Source organism: Lytechinus pictus, chromosome 2 (genome assembly GCF_037042905.1).
Source record: "Lytechinus pictus isolate F3 Inbred chromosome 2, Lp3.0, whole genome shotgun sequence".
Classification (NCBI taxonomy): Eukaryota; Metazoa; Echinodermata; class Echinoidea; order Temnopleuroida; family Toxopneustidae; genus Lytechinus; species Lytechinus pictus.
Genome location: NC_087246.1, coordinates 60,395,570 through 60,410,332, shown reverse-complemented (window position 1 = coordinate 60,410,332; position 14,763 = coordinate 60,395,570). Strand labels below are relative to the sequence as shown.

General features: G+C 36.5%; 1 protein-coding gene across 1 annotated transcript; it reads left to right on the top strand.

Moving 5' to 3' along the window:
• Positions 1-959: 959 nt before the first annotated feature.
• On the top strand, positions 960-13,093 carry LOC135153169 (M-phase phosphoprotein 6-like). The gene is made up of 5 exons (XM_064095291.1): positions 960-1,169; positions 5,818-5,930; positions 6,795-6,885; positions 7,467-7,561; positions 10,656-13,093. Exons 1-5 carry the CDS (start codon positions 1,107-1,109, stop codon positions 10,777-10,779), a joined length of 486 nt encoding a protein of 161 aa, XP_063951361.1. The 5' UTR covers positions 960-1,106; the 3' UTR covers positions 10,780-13,093.
• The last annotated feature ends 1,670 nt before the right edge of the window (positions 13,094-14,763 follow it).

Here is a 14,763-nt window from a genome sequence, read left to right as displayed (position 1 = left end):
GGTATTTGGTATTATTTGTCTTTCAATTTGGAAACAAAAAGTCATGAAAATGATGAAAATTGATATAGGGATTCTCCGGGCTGAAAATAATATGATTTAAACAGATTTCTAGGCATTTCGTCATGGATTTTCAATGAGCAAATTAATGATGTCATATCCCTACTTGTTTTTTTGTATTTTATTAGATGAAATCAGGTTTATTCAATTTTTTTCTACCAAGAACTGAAAAAATTGGATTGATAACTGATTTAGTGCATGATATTGATATATTCATTGCTGCAACTTATTTCATTATAAAGGAGACACATTATTCACACATTTCATGTATGAAAAAAATTAAACAATTATGATTTCATGTTATAACGTAAGAAAAGGCAAAGTGGGGATGTGACATCATTAGTCCATCTAATGAATATTCATGATGCGTGCATATTGCTAAATTTTAAAATTCAATAACTTTGTTATTCATAATCCGATTTTGATGAAATTTTCAGCATTTTGCTTTGTAAATTTTACTCTAATTATTTAATATATAAATGTTTTCAGCCCGGAGTATCCCTTTATTAGAAGTTCAATGAACAAACGAAAATGCATGTTTAGCTTTTTTTAATTTTAATTATTATTATTATTACTTATTATTATTATTATTATCATCAGGGGCCGCGGAACGGTTTTCAAAGTGGGGGGGGGGGGGCTGAGCCAAAAGTGAGGGGGCTGACCATGCAAAAAATCACTATCATATGGTCATTTTACGTTTTTGTACACGGTTTTGGAAAAAAAGTGGGGGCCGGATTGAAGCAATCCCCCCCAGCCCCCCCCCCCCCCCCCCCGCTTCCGCGGCCACTGATAATTATTATTATTATTGTTATTAATTTTATCATTTATTATCATTTTTAAATTTGTGTTATTTTTTTTTATTTGATAATCAAAATATTATACGACTCTCATCACCCCTGGGCATGGACGTCCCTGCTAACTAAGTGCATTTTTATTTTTATTTTTTTTTCTTCTCCAGTGTCGTATTTTCCAATTCTAGTTTGCTTCATGAAAACGAATGCCTGTATGCGTGGTTTTAGAGGTAAAACAGTGTTGCTTTCCTTGTCAAAATGGCCGGAACGAGAGGGCAAAGCAAAAATATTAGACTTTCTAAGAACCTATCTCAGATGAAGGTAATAATATTTTGAGCGTATTATTTTTGTGGGATACAATGCTTTACTGTAAAATGGGTTTTATTGTGAAGATGATAGTAAAGAAATGCTGGGCGTAGTCCCATACCATATTTTCTGTGTAGGGTTGAATTTTTAAACGCAGTGAATAATTGCAGGAATATTAATTATTATTGTTCGATCTAGGCCTACTGCATTTGCATTAATACTATATAGTAGCCTAGCCCTAGGCTTAGTCCACTTATTCAATGAACAAGGTCATGATATAACGGCCTTATCCTGAAATAAGTCACCTCTTCTCGTGAGTGTCGGTGTGTGTGTGCGCTCGTTGTGTACAAAGTCAATGGGAAATGAGATCACCGCTGCTGACGAAATGAACGGCAGTGAATGGAGTGGTGACCTAAACCAGGATAATGCAAATATAACCTTGTTCTCTGTTAGTACTCCATGGCATGTGTTGCAAAATAAGGTTGGCAATGTTTGGCTTATTTTCTCTTTTTCTTTGGAACAAATGCTTGATTGTTTGACACTGTCTTGTCTTGTCTTTCCGTTAAACGGAGTTCAGTGGCCTGTTGCATGACGAGATGAGCGATACGTAGGAACGTCCTAGGACCATTCTTCCGAGATAGGAAGATTGGCGACAAATCAGCGCTTTCCGTTTCACGAAGGCAATTTTGTCTTTCAAGTCCGCGACATCGTTTGATATCGATAGTATCGGAAAAATATTTAGTCTTCATCGTCACCTGAACCTTTTATTTCGGAATGACGACTTTTCATAAAATCATATATTTCAATAAAAGGGGATCAAATAATGTTTTATTTATTACTGATTGTAGAATTGATGTATGGAGCGTACTTTATGAGGTAAAAAGAGAAAAAACTTTCAAGATTCACAAACATAACTGGATAAAATCGAAATTTTCATTATTTCCCTTATTTAGAACACGGTGTCCTTTTAGAGACACCTTTCATTGATATTTCAACGAAAGAGACCCTTGTCCGACATAAAAATTGATTTAACTAAGTAATTTCGACATTTTATTAGTTCAATATACTGATTTTTTATAGAATACATATATACAATGATAATTTTGCAAATTATGCGTTAATTGTTGAGGTTAAAAATTGGGTTTGAATGGAGTAAACAAAATCAACAGTGTCTGATTGTATGAGACTAAAAAGGAAAATATGAGAGGCTGCCTGTGAAAAATCTAATTTATTTATTTTATTTGTCAGATAAAACGCAAGAAATACAAATGTGAGTGTTTAGAGTACAAACATACCTCAATTGCATGATGAGTAACCGAAGACAAGGAAAATATGAAAATTGCTGCAAACATGTCTAAGTGGATAAAGTAGTGCTTTGCAATAACAATTAAAACATAGAAAAAGGTGTGCAATCCGCAATGGAAAAAATACTATTTACAGAAATAATGCTAAATATTACAATGATCATAAACGTTGGTCATCTTTAAAGTTGATTACTTAATTTATGGAAGCTTATATAAGAATATAAGTTTTAAGAATATAAAAAATATATATTTAACATTTCAAAGTTGAGGAGTAGAGAAGCTTTAACATTACTTAGGGGCCGAAAGGGGCCTATATGTACCCTACGATTTAAAATGCGCCTCTTCGTATGGACTTTCCAGATTTTTTTCTTTAATGAACTAGCTAGCTTATCTTCATTTGTAATAATTGTGATGGATTCGTAATATAGCTATACTCCTAATCTGTATCTTAAATTCAATTAGCTATTTTGCTACTGCAGTTTTTTTGTTTTGTTTCACTGTTTCACATCTCAAGTTAGCCCAATTAAAAATCCGACAATTAATTTTCATTGATTAATATCAATCTCAGCAAAAAAAAATAATTATAATGAAAATGAAATAAAAATAAATGAATGATTTACCATGTTTAACATTTTAGTTTTGTATCCTTTTTTTTTGCTGAACGTTATAAACACGTTTTTTACTTTACACAATTTCTTTTAAAGAAATTTGTTTTCATGTTGTTTAATTATCTATAATGAGAAAGCATGAGGGGTCAAAGAGATAGTGCCGCCCATTTCGATATTTCAAAAAAAAATTACGGTAATGGAAATGGTGTGGGGATAGGACGGAGAATAAAAGCAAACATATTTTAAAAAAATATTTGGGCCTACATTACCCCCGGACATAATGCCCGGAGAAGTTAAAATGACATCTGTTTTTGGTCGTCTTGCCGTGCAAAAAGACGACCTGAAATTGATGACAACTAGCTAGCCCCCATATAAAAAATAACTTGGCGCCATCCCAGATAAAATGCATCAGTGTGCAACCCCAAAAAATGTTTAAAGGTGATATGTCAGTGTGCATGGCTTGCCGTAAACGCATTTTCTCTCAATGCCGACGGTGGCGGGCGGTGTGCAAAGAAGATCATGCCTACGAAGGACATGTCTGGAGGTGTCTTTCCAAGGACCATTCTTCGTATCGCCCAAATCGGCTTTGTGAAACAGTTGAGCGATATCTCGTTCTTACGTAGAATGGTTCTACGAAAGACCCTTTCATGCAACAGGCCCCAGCTGAACAACCAACATAACAGAGACCGAAGCTTTTGGTCTAGAGTCCTATATGTACAGTACATGACATAGCCTGGATGGAGGCTTCTGGAGAGTAAAAGTACTAGTATTAGTTTTATTACTACTGACGTAGGCTTACTCTCCATGAAGCCTGGGTCGGCATACCATTGCTCTACATGCACCGACGAATTGGCCAAAATACTTGTTATTTTTATTTTTTAGCCTATACTTGTGTACATGGGCTACAATATTGGTTGGCAACTTTTGGCCAATTTGTTGCCCAATTCGTCGGTGCGTGTAGAGCAATGGTATGCTGACCCAGGCTTCATGGAGAGTAAGCCTACGTCAGTAGCACTACTTTTACTCTCCAAAAGCCTCTAGGCTATATGTACGCGGGACCAACATTTGCGTCCTTTTCGATGGACGGAGTGTTTTTCTACTGCATTCACACCGGCACTGCATACAGTGGTGAGGCACGCTAACAACGCATAGCATCAGATTTTTGTTAGACATGTTTCGGCATAAACGGGACTCGTTGAGATCTACGATCTTAAATTCCGAAACATGCGCTCTAACCGACTGAGCTACGCTGCATCCTGTCACTGTCACTCGGATTCTATTACAGCTAATCATCATAACCTGGCTCTTAAGTAAATTTGATTCTTTTAATTATTTCTTCTAAATTAAAAATAGAGTTCGAAAAATGAAAATTTTCTTGCCATATTACTTTCCACCAATAGAGGGTGTACACAAAAATATGCCTAAAATTCAAGTTTTTTGGCGCTCTGGTGAATACAAAAATTATTCCAGAGTTACTAATGAAAAATAAATTGTAACTATATGGAAATTACTGTTTTTGGTCACAAAAGTGTTATTTTAATGGCTTTTTAAAGAGTGTGTTGTGTACAGCATTGGCTGTAGATTCCCCACAGGCAGGATGGTTGCAGTGAGCAAGTGGGCTTTAAGTCATGGTCGGTACAAAAGTGATTCTAACAAAGATTCAACATAAATATGCTATGTATGAATTAATTTAAACCCACTCTGTGAAATGTGTCGAGTGTCGACTGTCTGGGGTCACTTTAGTTACACTCATGCAAGGACAAGTCCTGTACAGGTTAGCAGGGTGTGATTCACTCAAGAAGGCATTGCCAGGCATGGGACCACTTATCTCTAGGGGGCATTTGAACCTCAATAAGGTTGGAAAAAAGCTTCTAGAGTAGTCAGACTTTCAAGCACCATTGGCATTGTACAATATCAACAGATATTCATTCAAATTGTTTTACCTGCTTAGATATAATTTGTGATATCTAAACTGCAATAGACTTAAATAATTTCTCTCAAAAATTTTCATTTAACTAGAGTCTAAAACTGAAAGAAAAAAAAAATCACAATTCACCCCGCTGACGAACCTTGACTTTTGTCGGCATCATTGTGTGTTACTGCAGGTGCCGACTTTCTACTAATGCACCACGCCGTATATATGCGCAATTGTCGCTTAGGCCTATGTTTTGACTTCATTGGTACTAGGATTGATTGAAACCTCAGTAACGTGGACAAAACAAAGCTGCCAGAGTAGTCAGACTTTCAAGCACAATTGGACAAAATCCACAGATATTTAATCAAAATTTTACCTTAGATAACTGCAATAAACAACAACTAATTTCCCTCAATAAAAGTTTGTAATTAAAACAAAAAACTAATAAAATCACTGGACAATTCACCCCGCAGACAAGCCTTGTTTTCGTCATTTGTGTGTTTCCGCAGGTGCTGACTTGCTACAAATGCACCACCTTGTATATGAACTATTGTTTCTTATGAAGTTAATACTGTTATGTTTTGACCTCATTGGTACTAGGAGTGATGTGATTTGCTGAATTCATAGATACCGGTACTTTCTTTGCTAATTACACAGGGTAAACAAAATTATATTAAAAGGGCAGACGGGAGAATGAGAGAGAGAAGGAAAGGGATCTCACATATTGTCCATTTTTGAATTACATGTTTTCCTTTGCTACATTTGTTATTATTTTATCCGCTTTGTTACAGTTATGTAATCTGATGCCTTTTTCATTTGATATTCATTTTTGTCAGTTCATGCAACGTCGAGTGAAGAAAGATGCAGAAGAAGAACAGGAACTAGAAAAGCAGCGACAAATTGATGATACTCACTGGGTTTTGGATCTGCCAGACTTGATTTTAAGAGGGTAAGAAAACAAGCGATACAATTGGGCTGCACTAATTCCAACATAACACAGTTGCGAGTGTGCCACAATGTTTTGCTGAGTTTGGCATGACTGGAGTGTGCCCCTCATCACATTTTATTGTGTGACTGTGAGATGATAGGAAGTAGCTGTAACTCTTGTAATTTATACGGAACACATTAATGGGTTCTAAAGGGTAACACTGAGAATCGTAACATTCCACTTGGCTTTGAACTTCATTTTCATCATGGAATAAATTGGTTAAGTCACTCATGAATGGTTTGTGTCAAGTGACATAAAACATGTTTATCAAATGAAGCACCATGCCCATCTCACTATTTGTGTACCAGAGTCGATTAGAGGAAAATAAGATTTTTAAAAATCAATATTTGAGTAAGGTGTTGGCTGATTTTGACATCAGCACAGCACCAAAATAAAGAAAAGACGAGTCTCACTTCTTGTTGAGCAATTAATATTTTGCTTTAGACGATATTTGGTTTGCCAGATAAGGTGTTGGACCTATGTATGGCAATTTAAATAGTGCTACCAACAAAATGACCAAACTTCTCCCAACGTCTACATGTAACTGTCCCTAGATGTCTACTCTTGTATAAATTTACGAAATTGAGCATGTTAGAATATAGCATTTAATTCATTAAACTCAAGTTATCCACTACTGCTTGAAGTTACAAGCTTCATGTAACAAAGATTGGTGAATTTATGAGACAATACTTCATGTCCGAGGTCAGATTATAGTATTTACAACTGTATGGCTATAGACTACAGTGGATTAAAAGTTACAAGCTTCAATATTAATTCCATGTACTCTGTTCTCATTCATTTTCTCTGTCACTCTCTTCTTTATAGGAATAGATATGAGACTGTAGATAGCATGGCTGATTGTGAAGATTTGGTCTTTGGTAGAATGTCATTCAATGGCATGAACCCAGCAATAGAGGTTAGTAAAGTCATTTACAATCTTGTATCGCACTGAAAGTATTCTGTCTACTGATTTTACAAAGTCCAAAATAACAGCAAGACAACTTATCATTTTAACCAGGCTCTTTTCTCATACATGAATGTCTCTCAAATTAGAGTAAAGTTATATGGATAATTTGTAACTCCCATTTAAACATTCAAATCTATATATAAAAAATAATGATTTTGCAGTGATGGATATTTTGGGTGATAATTGAATTATCTCCCTCTCCCATAGATATCACATTTTACCATAAATTCATGAATATTAAGGAATTTTCACATTCTTTTGGTGACGTTTATCATGCTCTAGGGGTCAGGGAATCCATTTATTAATACAGGAAGAGTCACAGACAATCAGAATTTGACTTCATACCACTGAGGAAATTTTTAAAGTTTTTCTTGCTAAAATTAGCATATACCATTAGGGGTTTGCCATTAATTGGCAATGTTTTGAAAGGCGATACCAAGTCTGACATGCATGTTAAGTACTGCTTAATCAAGTATTCTTATGGATTCGTAGGAATTGACCCCTACTCTTTTTTGTTATCATTATTACAGAAAGTGATGAGGGTCATGAACGGAGAAGAAGTAGAAGATGAGGAAGAAGTAGAAGAGCAAGCTGAAGGTGTCACAGAAGAAGAAATGGCTGACAGGTAAATATTTGCTTTAAGAAAAAGGAAGTCCATCATAACAACATTTTTGTTTTGATAGAGAAGTAGAAAATAAGATAAATGTTAACCTGTTGGAGACTGAGATGATATGTCTCTGGGCTTTGGTGCACATGTGCATTATAGCATAATCTGCTAGTTTCCACAGTTCACATTCATTCGGTATACATGCATTTGATCTTCTCAGATACATGTAGTCTAATACCACATGGGCTAAACCCATTCAATCTACGCTCAATTTGGTCTACACTACACTTTGTCTAATATGCACTTTTTTCTGACTCTGTATCCATGTCCGATGATCAAGGATTTTCAGCTCTTCACTCTAGAATACGTGGTGAAGAGTTCAGTATTTCAGCCCCAGTAATCAAAGTCGCACCTATTAGCATCCCCACCTTATATCCTGTATTAAATATGGGTGTGAGAATTCAGCTTTTTTTGGGGGGAGGGGGTAATTTTTGTAATTTCAGCCTATTTCAGCTTTCATCTGTACAAAAGCATGGAGGCTCTTTCAATTTCAGTTTTTCCCCAATTTTTTTTAAATTAGTGATCACTCACATCCCTGATTAGAACATGGAATATACAGTTTTCAACTGTCCTAATCACCAAACTGACTGGCGATTTCTCTCAGTAGGTGAATGGCTGGGCATATCTAGCCTTAGCAATTGCCGATTGCATGCGTTATGCAGCAACCAGGCCAGCCGTCAATAATCCAGCATTTAGCTTGGCTGGTCACTGGTACAGTAGATTTAAACTGTGGTCGTGAAATTGGATTTAAATTTACATTGCCTTTAGAATAAGCCTTGAAAATAGCGTATCCAATGAGGAGAAAGCTAATGCTCTAAATGCTCAGTTCTCTTCAGTTTTTACACATGATAATACTTCATCGGTACTACCAGACAAGGGTCCCTCACCGTACACACCAATTGAAGATCTCTTCATCAGCTTACGAGGAGTGAATAAACAACTGAAAGAACTTAACACCAACAAAGCCAGTGGTCCAGATGAAATACCTGCTAGAATGTTAAGAGACTATGCAGATGAGATTAGCCCAGTCCTTACTCATCTCTTCCAACAATCCTATGATGAGGGAATTCTTCCAAGTGATTGGCTAAGAGCTCAAGTGGCCAGCATCTACAAGTCTGGCGACAAGAGTAACCCAGCCAATTATAGACCGGTGTCACTCACATGCATCTGCTGCAAGATCCTAGAGCACATTGTATTGAGCCACATGTCAAAATACTTGGAAAAGAATAACATCATCAACCCAAACCAACATGGATTTAGGAAGGGACTGTCATGCGAAACGCAACTTGTTGAGGCCATCAATGACTGGGCATACAACATCGACCAGCAATGTCAGACAGACGCCTTCTTTCTCGACTTTAGTAAGGCCTTTGATAAGGTATCACACAGGAAGCTGCTCTACAAATTGGAGTATTATGGCATTACTGGTCAAATGCATGGATGGATCCAAGCTTTTCTATCAGGCAGATCTCAGTCAGTTCATGTTGATGGAACATCCTCACCACGAGCCAGTGTACTCTCAGGCGTGCCGCAAGGCTCAGTACTCGGGCCTGTGTTATTCCTGCTGTACATCAATGACATCTGTGAATGCATCTCATCACCAATCAGACTCTTTGCTGATGACTGTGTGCTGTATCGCAAGGTCAAGACAAGAGCTGACCACGCAATTCTCCAGCGAGATCTTTCAACATTATCAGATTGGGCAAAACTGTGGGATATGTCCTTCAATGTCAAGAAGTGTGCCCACATGTGTATCTTATTGAAACGACAACCCTTGGCTTGCAACTTTACCATCAGTGACCAACCTGTTCCAACGGCAACCTCCTGTAAATACCTCGGTGTGACCATCACAGACAACCTGAGTTGGAACTCCCATGCACAGAAGATATCCTCCAAAGCTGCTCGTACTCTTGGAATCATACGTCGAGCATTGGGTAAATGTGACCTGAAAGTGAGAGACATTGCGTACAAGCAACTTGTCAGACCTCAACTTGAGTATGCTTCATGTGCATGGAATCCTCACATACAGAAAGATGTAAACATTATTGAGAACATTCAGCGTCAGGGTGCTCGGTTTGTCCTTCATGACTATAGCAGAGAATCCAGTGTAACATCGATGTTGTCAACTCTTCACTGGGATACTCTCCAACACAGACGCCTTCTTAGCCAATGTGAGATGTTCTACAAAATTCATCACAATTATGTTTACATCAACATGCCACATCAGATTAAGTTAAGCAGCAGTTCTCGTCCACAACGTTCACAACACACTGGACATCAGCTCAAGTACACCCAGCCTTTTTGTAGAGTGAACTGCTACATGTACAGTATGTTCCCAAGAACCATCCGTATTTGGAATACTCTCCCAAACGCTGCTGTAACTTCGACCTCTATAGCTGGCTTCCGGGGAGCAACATTGCCTATCATTCAGCAAATGTTGCCTCCCCCTCCCCTTAAGATGCTGTAAGAGGGACACACACGCACCACCCGCACACTGCACCTAGCACACTGTATATAGTGCACCAAGAATACCACCACAGGATCACCACATCACCTGAAGCACTGGCAGCACCTGACACAGCACAACCCTCTCCAGGACAGCGTGTACGCTTTTGGGAGAGTACTTCTTCAAGATTCAAGATTCAAGATTCAAGATCATGCAAAAGATTTGTAGTGTCTGTTGAATCAGCAAATGAAAATATACCCATTTTGACTTTCGAAGGTCTAAAAAGACAAAATTGGGGAAAATAAAACTCTTATCTAGAGTGTCAAAAGCTGAATTGCCTGAATTTGTAAGTGACTTGTTAGGTGAGGCCTATGAAGAAAACCTGGAACAAAAAGACGGACAGAATTACTTGATTGTTAAGTTGATTTGTATTCTTAATAATAGTAACATAGTAATCCAGCATAAAATCAGCTTATAACCTGTGCTTAGCGTCCTCAATGAAACTATTGTAACAGATTATTATTGTTATTATAGACATCATCAGTGTTTGAGTTTGGTTTTCTGTCTGTCTGAATAAACCCCCACTCCACTCCCTTCCTCTTTCAGGTATTCCTCATTGGTAGGAACGATAGGAAAGAAATTCAACAAGAAGAGGATACACTCACAGACCGATACAGATGCTCCCAGGAAGAAACATAAAAAGAAGTTCCTCAAGCCTCCAGATGAATGAATTCAGTGTGTATGTATTCCCAATGAGCCATTCTGTAACATAAGTAAGAAAGGAGAAAGTATTAGCGTAAAGGAGTGCAAGAGAATTGAATTGAGTGTCAGTGATCAAAGTGGGAACAAGTGATATTGTCACTTGGCTGGCAGAAAGGCGATGGGCTGAGGATGCGCAACAATTTTTAATTCCTGTGTGACAGGCATAAGGGCATTAGCTTAACCATGCGCTACATGAAATGTACAGTTAATGTCCTTCTGCTAGGCCAACAGGAATGGGAATTGATATACACATAAATCTGAATACCCTCCAACCAGCCTGGCGACAATGATTTTCATTTAAAGTCACTGATAATTCCTTTATGGACTGCTCCTGAGTTAACTGCACTTTCATTATGTCCACTATTTCAACTCGATATTAAGACATTGCTGTATTTATTGAACGGTCATTTATGAATTTATTCTCAAATTGTGTGTTTGAAAAGCAATGTGCTCTGCAAAATCAAAGCACCTTGTCATTGGTAGATCTGGGAAGTGATTTATGAAGCAAGTAATAAATGATTTTTCACTGACTACTATGTTTAGCCAATGGGATGCAAGGATTTGTAGTAGCCTTTAACCATAGACCATGAAAATCACTATTTGTTTCATGAAAGCTCCCCTTATTCTCTTTTTAATTGTTAACATAGGAATGAGCATTCTGTGGTTTCACCATTTCCACCTCTGAATCATTCAAAACTTGTCATTAATTAGTCAGTGTAAAAGACTGATCTGTTATTTCCTAAACTACTAATAAACACAACATCTTTCCCCATTTTTTTTTTTGGGGGGGGGAGGGCATGGAAAGTTTAAAGAAAACTTTCGCAATATTTTGTGAAAATGTAATATCTACACAATATTTGCTGTTTGTAATGGACCCACTTTGTTCTCTCTTAATGTATTATGAAAGTACAAAAGTGTCAATTTTCCGACACTTAACACAATAACAATGCTGCCCCAAACCATAGACCATTTTGAAAGTAAGCTTCCATATAGTATAGACTAATCATTATTTTGCAAGCTGTATGTGTAATTTACATAGGAGTTGCAAACACTTTGTGAAAGAGAAGTTTTCCTCAGAATCTGTCGTTACAAGTGAGTCCTATAAGCCATTCTGCATGTATTTCTCAATGAATTTTCTGTAGTAAGTATATTTTGAAAGTACAATTGAAAAACTGCAGCCAGTCATTATACATGAATACACTAACAACATGTGAACAATGTGAATGTTCCAAGGTTCACAAGCTAATTTTTCATGCGAACTTTGCACGAGTTTTGCAGCCTGTGCAGGACATTCGCAAAACTTCTTTGATCCAACTACATGGATTTACAGAGACTTTGGAAGTACACACTTTCCATAGACCCCAGTTTGCAAATATGCACACTGGGTCTTTCATGGTAAAACTTTATTCAATACAGAGTATTATCTGAGATGTGAGTTACCAGTGAATGTGAATTACATTATCAACCATAAGTCAATAACCATATTGGAAAACTGTTTTACAAATTTATACAATTTAACATGCTGAATTAAATTTGGGGGGATTATAATGACAATTGTTTCCTTGTTATTTTCTTTAATTCAAGATTTCCATATTGCACCACTGATACTTATTGTTATTATATAGATGTTATCCAAGAACTATTGCCTTTTTAGCTTATCAAATTTGAAGGAAGGGGAAAAACTAATTATTACAATTGTTGAATTTAATTGTACGAATGTACAAGATTGCAAAATCAGCGTGCAAAGGGTTAAGTGGACCCCAACCACAAGAGTATGTGACAATACATTAGCACAATAGATACAGAAGATAATCCCCCTTTATAAAAAAATAGCTCCATAGCTAGGTTAACACCTTTGACACCACCATTTTTTTTCCCCCTCGAAGACAACCTTTTGGATTGCAAAATCTCTCTCAGACACATGTCTTTAACGGACTTGTCTTATGTTTAGTACAGTATTACTGTTTTGAAGCTGTATACATGTATACAAAATTGATATTTGTTGAACTAAGTTATGTATTTGTGTAACTTATGTAATGAAGAAATCATTTACAAATGAATGAAATATTGCATTGACTTCAAGCATATTTAGATTGAATATTTATTAATGATTTTACATGTATGACAATGCAAAAATAGGCATTTATGTTTGAATTTATATTGTACTAAGACACTGACAGAAACAAAATTCAATGTGTATTTTTATAATTCATGTAATGAGCTTGATAGTGAAAACAAATATATATTCAGAATGGGGGTAATGCAAAAGACCCAACATGTGATTATTTTTGTCTTGAAATGAAATTGCAGATGTATTGTTGTGAGTGTGTATGGTAGTGGTGGTGATGGGAGGGAGGGGGGGGGGCTAATTCATGTATATATTACATTCTATTTGTGCAAATGAAATACAACAATTGATATAATTTAAAAAGAGTAAGGGAAAATTTCAAATTAACAGCAAATGAAGACTGGAACCTTTCACAAAATGTTAAAAAATTGACATTAAACTGGTTCTAATGAAAAGAAAAGTTAGACAAATATATCAATTAAATCTTGAAGAAATTAGCTCATAGTTTTTAATATGCTGACTTGAAAAGGAATGCTCAAAACAGGGCATAGACCAAGGGGATGTATCCCCAGGTTTAAAGGTAGAAAAATACAAAAATTGTAATTATATTCTTTATAAGATAGAAAATTATCATTGTTATAATTCTCATCCGCATTATTTTTATTATTATAAATAGCATAGTATAGTAGTAGTAGTATTAGTAGTAGTAGTAGTAGTAGCAGCAGCAGTAGTACTAGCATAATCATTATAGTTGTACATTATACAATGAAATGAAGTCATAAAATTCATTTGGGGAGTGGGCTTGTTTGATCTCTATATTCTGTAAAAATATTAAGGAGGAAGTTACGTGTACACATGTACACACATGCACACCCTTTTTCATGTATACACACACACCCACATACATTTATGAATAGATGGGGAGGATAGACAGTACTTGCCACCCCCCCCCCCCCCGAAAAAAAAGTAAATAAATTAAATGAAATTAAATTAAATGAAATTAAAATTAAACCAAAAACACTTTACACAATGATGAGAAAGAAAAGGACAGCGATAAAAGTGTCATACCATATTTCTGAATATTGTATTAAATTCTTAAATATCCCTTTTCCATGTTCAACGTCAATTCCACGACGATCAGAATAATATCTATAATAGTAGTACGATCAGTTTGGCGCCGCCACCCCCCCCCCCCCCGAGTTAAAGATTGAATTAGCGCCCCTAACATTAGGCGCTCCTGATTGAAAACAAGTTTTGGGCTCTGGTCAAGTTTAGCGCTCTCCGCAAGTTTAATATTAACAAGGTATTGAACATGAGCACACCCTCATTTTAAAACCATTTGGGGGGTGCCCTCTCCCATGCCACTATTATCTCACATTTTCCATTCTCTCTCTTTCTGTTACTCTTGCATGTTCTATTATTAATTCACCTTTTCCCTCCAGGTGTATTTACATCTGCCATGCTCTGAAAATGTGACGGGTATTTTTAGTTTGCACAAAACATCAATATGTGCATTACTCATACAAAATATACATTTATATACACAAATCGGCATGATGTTTTCCAAGTTCCGTTGTTATTCGCGTGTCCTTCCTTCCTCTATGACCTTCTTACAACCAAGACAAAGGGGTCCATTAATCAGGACCCAATAAGCTGGGTCTATAAAAATTAACCATATATGCAAGGGGAAATCGTCAAAATTTAGGAAGGAGAGAGAGAGGGAAAAAGGATAGTGGAGATACAAAATAGGGAAAGTAGATACAGTGAAAAAAGGGAGTAAGGGGAAATAGAAGGTGAAAGGAAGAGAGTGAAAGAAAAGAAAAAAACCAAAGAAGATGATAGGAGGAAGAAGACACAAAGGAAGAAAAAGTAAGGGAAGAAATA